The 7,160-nt window shown below is 39.2% G+C and overlaps 1 protein-coding gene across 3 annotated transcripts in view; it reads right to left on the bottom strand.

The window, feature by feature from the left end:
- Positions 1-2,661: 2,661 nt before the first annotated feature.
- Positions 2,662-7,160, bottom strand: part of SEH1L (SEH1 like nucleoporin) — a 9,480-nt gene continuing 4,981 nt past the window's right edge. The window contains exons 7-8 of one of the 3 annotated variants that reach the window (XM_017729478.1): positions 6,955-7,105; positions 2,662-5,034 (exon numbers count right to left, since the gene is read on the bottom strand). In XM_017729478.1, coding sequence (XP_017584967.1) covers positions 5,022-5,034; positions 6,955-7,105 — 164 coding nt within the window. In that variant the 3' untranslated portion in view covers positions 2,662-5,021. The remainder of the gene's footprint in view (positions 5,035-6,954; positions 7,106-7,160) is intronic. The other 2 variants (XM_017729477.1, XM_017729476.1) reach the window with 2 other exon arrangements.

Raw genomic sequence — 7,160 nt, 5'->3', positions numbered from 1 at the left:
TCCGTTAGGCGGGAGCGGGGAGTGGGCGCGTCCCCGCGGAACGGGCACGCGGGGTCGCGCGCTACCTCCGACCGGGGCGCCGTGGGGAAGGGGATGCTGTCATAGGTGTACTTGGTTTCAGGTATTTGCTTTCAGACCGGCCAGGTTTGGATCCCGGTACCAGTGAGTAGCTCGGCGTCTTCCGGGAAAAGGGCTGCTGAACATCCCGCCCGACCCTGCTGTCCCCGTCCTACCTAAAAATGAAAAAAAAAAGCTCTTCAGTCGGATTAACTCGTGTGACGTTGTTCATATTCCCGGCTTTGTTTTCTGTCCGGTTTTTGCCATCTGAATCAGTTAGATGAGGCTGAGCAACAGAATCGTTAGGGTTGGAAGGGACCTCTGGAGATCACCCAGTCCCAGCCCCCTGCCAAGGCAGGGTCTCCTAGAGCAGGTGACCCACTCCGGGTGGGTTTTGAATGTCTCCAGACAGGGAGACTCCACGACTTCCCTGGGCAGCCTGTTCCAGTGCTCTGCCACGCTCAGCGTAAAGAAGTTCTTCCTCATGTTGAGGTGGAATTCGTTGTGTTTTAGGTTATGTGCGGACCATGGAAAATTTCATTTCCGTGCTGAAGTGTACATGTCACTTTTTTTTTTTAAGTAGAGGATGAGATCAGATGCCTTCCAAACATACCTATGCGTGTGTGTGTGTGCACATGACAACTTCAACAGATCTACATCAAAATCAGTGCTGTGCAAGATGTTTTCAAAATGCACTTCTACAGTCGTATTCCTGGTACGGAGAGTACAAGAATCTACAAGAGTGAAAATCCACATTTATCATAATCAGAAATTCATATGGTTTCAAATATGTTCAAAACAAAACCAAACAACAACAAAAGCAAAAGCACCACACACACACACACACAAAGGAAAACAAAGAAAACCACCAAAGCCATCTCATGGCTACAAGACCCAAAAACTTCTAATCCTGGAAGTTCAAGCTGAGATGTGCTCCAAGCACAGAAACAGTAGAAGGGCTATTGTGGGTATCCTTTCAGAAGAAAAGGGAGAGCAGCCTTACAAAGTGCTGGATAAATTTAAAATATTCCAAGTACCTGCTGTAATTATCCCTTTCAAAGCCTTTCTATAATCTTCCCTCCTAGAGTTCTGCTGCGTATGTTGAAGGGTCCAGATCCTGCACAGAAGCACAGTTCACAGGCTTGAGTCAAGGGAATAGAAGGAAGCATGAGTTTGAGGCAGTGGAGGTGGAAAGTCAAGGATACGGATTGAAGGGTCCTGGTCTGGAGAGAGGTCAATACAAAATAGCAGGCAGGGGGCAAGGCAGACATCAGCCACAAAACCAGCCCGAGTTCATTTGCTGAGGTTAAACTTGGCCACTGTGTTCTAACATGACTTGTTTGTTTACACTGAAACTAACAGCACGTTTCCATTAGTAAGAAGTGTGACTGGAATTAGGATATCTAATAATGTGTTCATCACAGAGGAAAATAATGTGACCATGCTGAATAAACAATGCAGTACTAGAAGCTGCAAAAAAATGTCATTACTGTAACTGGTTATTCTGTCACCTCTTCAAGGATTAAGACAGAAATTATTCAAGTGGCTTAACACTTCAAAAATATGTTCCGTTGCTTGCATACCCAGAAACAGTTTGTTCTGGTTTAGGAATGGATCCCAGTATCACAGTGTTGGTAATTTTTAATTATTCATTCTCCCTCAGAGGAATAGTTACTTTCTACCCCCATTGAAGCCTTATCGATTAATCATGTAACATTTCTGTTTACCATACAAAGTTGGGATGGTTTTGTGTTGACTTTTTCTGGTAAAAGGTGTATAACTTTTTTTTTTCTTCCACACTTCCGTTCCTGCTGGCTGGAAAGTATCAGCAGCCACCCTCCACACATGTTCAGCAAGCACCCCCTAACACTGGTCTACCTCGTGGGTTTTTAAATTAAAACTCAATTCCTCAGAGAGAAATAAAGAAACACATGCAGTGGATCTGAGCAAATGAAGTTTTCAGTAAAACTTCACAACTTGTCACTTTGGAAAAATGCAGGTTACCCTCTTCTTTACCTCATAGTAGTGGTCGAGTCTGGGAAATAGGATAAGTCCATTTTGAAGCACATTGAAATACACTATTACACTTCGGGTTTCTGTTGCACAGAGGTCTCCTCTTTCCTTCCTCCCCCCAGGGTATGCCCAACAAACTCAGCAGTCACATCCTGTGCAATAATGCTACTCCTGGGAATACCATGTATTCTTTATCCAGCATTATCTTCCTGCCTGTCTGGCACCAGTCTGAGTCAGTGCCAACACACTGATCCACAGCAGTGATGTTCCTGTGCTGACATCAGAAAAGACAATTGACATTTTTCAAGCCAGCACTCCTTCTTCAAAATGTCCTGATTTAATTCAGTCACTGGAAAAAAACTGAGAGAGAATGTGAAATCCAACAGCTCTAGCAGTCTCTGCAGACCTTCAGTACACCCATGGGAAAAGTCAGAGCACACCCTCTGGCACAGACCTGGAATATGCAGCTGCACATCCAGAATGGCACAAAAGCAGAGCTAGAAGAATGGACACCTGAATCAAAAAACCTCCTTCATCAGGAACCTATTAAAAAAGAAAAAAGCCTATAACAAGGAAAAGCATACAAATACAGACCTTTCAGAACAAATTTATTAGTCAACCACAATTATAAAATTTAAATATTTATACAGCAAGATGAAAAATTCTTAAGTAACCAAACACTTCGAATTATTTTGCTGCAGTATACACAGGAATGGTTTAGTTTCTTTAACAAGCTGATCCAATATCATTCTTCACTCACAAGTGTCTTGAAGGCATGTCTAATTTTGAGAATGTGTTTCACATGTAAATGCAGTACACAAAAAGAAAAAATTAAAGACCATACTAAACTGATTTCAAAAAGCAGGGGAAAAAAAAATAAAAGGGACAGGCACATTGAAGTTAGCTACTCCATAAAGAGCTCGTGGCTAATACTGTTTATAGGTGGTGCCATAGTTCAAAGGGTACAAATTAAAACGCTCCTTTGATACACAAATAGCATGTTCTAAATGATGTTTGTTTTGCAAAACATGCAAGAAGTTTCCACATTTTAAAAAAAGTCTTCAGTACCAGAGAAGGAATACGAAGGTAGCTGGAAATGGAAGCATTCACAAATACCAGAATCAGGCCCTTCAGAATTTATTTAAAGTAACACATTAAACCCCTTCATTCTCAGGTAAAAGATTAAGAGGCCGAGATACACATCGTCTGCGAGGGTGAGGATACTGGAGGTTGGCAGTGTCAGCATCACAAGACTGCTCTATCAGAGGAGGAGGAGGAAGGAGCTGGGCATGACTGGACCATCTCGATCCAGCCCGTGGGGAATCCAGAGGGGGAAAGAAATACCTGAAACAATTAAGAAAGGAACAAAACACCAAAACAAAAAATCAAACAAAACAAAAAACAAGAAAAGAAGAGAAAGGTAGTAAATACAAGGAGAACCAAAGGGGAGAAAAGACATGCTGGAAAAAAAAAAAAAGGCTTTAGTATATCCATGCCAAAACCAATAGAACATAATAGCAGAAATCAAGGCTTGTAATTCAAAACAAGACAAATCCAGAAACTGTCCTTTAGAACAATATAATACAGTCTTTTCCACTGAAATTCATTGAAAATTATACCATAGTCACAGCATACATTTTTACAAAAGAATGGATTGCTTTGGAAATCAAAAGGATGTTGTAGTACAGCTATTAACAGGCTTTCATTCTCCCAGAATTTGTGTGGTTTGTTAACAGCTTTCAGTAATGCTTTCTTTATGACACAAAATATACATTAAATATTATCAAAGTACATTTTCTGTATATGAATCTAACTCAGATTAATTTCACAGCATTTCTAGAATAGACGTAAAAACATAATTGTTTTTACATTAATAATATACATTTACAGAGAAAAACTACTTTGAATGAAATACAGTATCTATTGTATCTATTTACACATTTCTGCAAAATCCTCAGTGTAAATTCAAGATTCCTGGTGAACGCAAGATTCAGAATTATGCCACTCCATGCCATTTTGCTGCTGTTTTTATTAGAACTTACCCGTAACACTTGTTCATTTTAGTGTAACTATATCATGTCTTGTTTACAATTCTGTGGATTTACATCAAGGAACAGCTATCACTTAATTAATGAAATTATGGGACAATTAACAACAAGCTGCATTTTGGTTTATATCTTTGTATGGCTAAAGTGTTTGCATTTTTTAAGGATACTATGTTTAGAGAATTTAAGTACTCCATGTAATTGTAATAACTACCCTAGGAATGTACAAATACATATCAGAAAAAGTACTTCTCTTAGGATGAAGAAAGTATGCCAGTACTTACAAAACATTTATTTGATGTCATACTAAAGAATATAAATGAAACAATACTGAACTACTAAAAGCCATCATCTGTACAATTGTCAAACAGTTTTCTTATTCCTTTAGAACTAACAGTTGAATATATTACAAAGCAGTTACAACCTTGTAATGTTTAGGAATCTTAATCAAATGCTGAACACTCTGAAATGCAAAACAAATTGGTTCTCAAAACAATTTTAATGAAAGTTATTGTAATGGTCATTTCCCTCCTCCCATCCCAATCAAGGACAAAAATTCTTGTTTTAAATCATGAACTATCTTTTAATTTGACAAGCTTTCAAAAATACGTTCTGATGGAAGTTTTGGGGGTTGGGTGGGTTGTTTATGGTTTTTTCCAAACAAGATGCCTCTCCAAATATTTTTCTATCAGGCATTCCATCAGTATCAAACTGTGCAGGCTAGTACAAAAAACGCACACAACATGTTTTAAAAAGGCTTTTTGAACAGCATTTAGTAGCTAGCAGGCTGCTGGTGTCTTGGGAGAGGTCAAACGGCGTTGGGGAAGGGAAAAAGGAGTTCGTTTTCCATTCCTGTGTGCATGCAACAAGCAGCAAAACACCAAAGTTACTCCAGTTAGCTTGGTATCAGCTCTGCTTTCTGTTAAAAAGGACATAATACAAATGGAGAATGGAAACTGTATCATAAATCTAGACATACAATTACATCAACATAATACAGCCCTACTGGTTTATTTCCTAACAATCTACATCACCTGTTCTGAAATTTATTCTGAGTACAAATCTACTTTGGTCATTGTGCTTTTACAATCTTTCTCAGATCTGCCTCTGCTATAGCTGTTCTAAGTGTTTAAATGTAGAGACATGAAATGGAGCATGTACAGTCAAAGTAAGTTATGTGTAGAATACCTGCTTAGTCAAATGTCAATGCATAAATCTTTATCATCATGTTAACAGTAACACAGAAATTAGCAAGTGTGCTTACACCACTTGAGCCAATGTCATTACAAAAGAAAACATATACTTAAGTGTGTATCTTTTATAATAAGGCTCAATCCTAGGACAAGACTCCATATGTCTGGAAATTCCACAGCCACTGACTTAATTCTGGAATTAACATTTTGTTACATATTGGAGGCAAGAATAATTTATTAAAAACCAAAACAAAACACCTTCCAAAATACAGAGCTATGAAGGGAGTCTAAAATAATGCCAGAAATTTCAGTTTCACAATGGCTTAGTACCAAGGTCAGGGACAGGAGAAGAGCCACCAGTGGGGTGGGGACAGCTAGTCTTGCCAGCAGCACAGTCTTAGATAAGGAGACTGTGAAACCACACCCTATGCTCAAGAGGTGTAAAACAGCCTGCATTTCCCCACAGGAGCCCAAGCAAATACAGCTACACAGCTCTGGATATACCGTTTCCAAGGCAGGGCTGCATTTCATTTGCTACACTGCAAGTAGAACCTGGAGCCATGACCAACATCATTCTGCTGCCCTTTCTTGTAGGGACCAGGCCATTACCACTTCCTGTCCTCCCGTTTATCTTGTGAGGAAAATGTGAAACCTCTTCTCAGTTCAACAAGGTTAGGGATCTTGAACTGCCATTCAGGACTGACTGCTGAAAGGGAAGGAGGGGGCAGGCTGGTGCTACTCTCCAAAAGTAAACTTTACTGATAAGCATTCCAAACTGTAAAACAACCCGCATGAGCAGCACATGGATGGAAAGGGAAGCTATCCCAGGGCATCTGAAACAAAGGTGGCCACAAAACTTGGAAACTGCTGCTATAGAATCTGGCCACATCGCATCCTTATGCAGGACTTACAATCCTGTAAAGCTGATGGTACACACTGCACCATACAGATGCAGAACTCAGTGTATTTCTACATTTCAGCATGCACAAATTAAAATGTTTTTTCAGAAGAGGCAGTAAAATTTACCCACTAAACAACAATTATTACAGAATAAAAACCTAACAGAGATTAAGGCAAATTATATGTAATATGAATGCCATATGAAGATTAAAAAAACCACAAAACTTTTATTCAATCGACGCTACACACCTGCAAAACCAAGTAAACTAAGACTAACATTTGATTGTTTAAACCGTATGTTAGGAAGTAGCTTTTCCTCCTTCCCTTCTGCTACATTATCCCAGAGAAAAACAGAGTTTGTTGCTGGTACTTTTGCTTCACTTTTAAACATGTATCTAAAGCAAAAGTGCAGTCACACACCAGTAGGACGAAACTTCTCCTTCTTTGAAACTATTTCAGAAATGTTGTTTTTAATAATGTGAAAGGACTAAAAATGAAAATAGTTGTTCACATTGCTTGTTTATACGGACTGATTCAGTATGACTACTGTTTGGTTCATTTTCCTCTTAACATGGCATAATAGACAACACCACAGAGCAAACCAGAAGAGCTTGTAGAAGTACTCATGCCATAAATGACGTTGCGCTTTAGAAACATGTAAAACAATTATGAGAGCTAAATCGAATTAAGAAGATTCAGAGAAAAAGCTATTTACTGAAAATCAGTCTCTCTACTAATTAACCTACCTGCTGGCAGATGATCCATTTAGTGAATTCTGTAGACTTGTATTGGCTGAACCTAGAGAGGCATTAAAAATTCCCTGCTGAGAACTACCATTCACCGGACTCCCGTTACCTTTCAGTATACCAGTACACTTCCAGCTGTCCATGTAATTAGCTGCAAACACAGATATACAGAAACTGTTATGTTTCTCTTCTGAAGCTCAGCTTTC

This window comes from Corvus brachyrhynchos, unplaced genomic scaffold (assembly GCF_000691975.1).
Source record: "Corvus brachyrhynchos isolate BGI_N302 unplaced genomic scaffold, ASM69197v1 scaffold331, whole genome shotgun sequence".
NCBI classification, from domain to species: domain Eukaryota; kingdom Metazoa; phylum Chordata; class Aves; order Passeriformes; family Corvidae; genus Corvus; species Corvus brachyrhynchos.
This window is presented reverse-complemented; position numbering and strand designations above follow the sequence as displayed.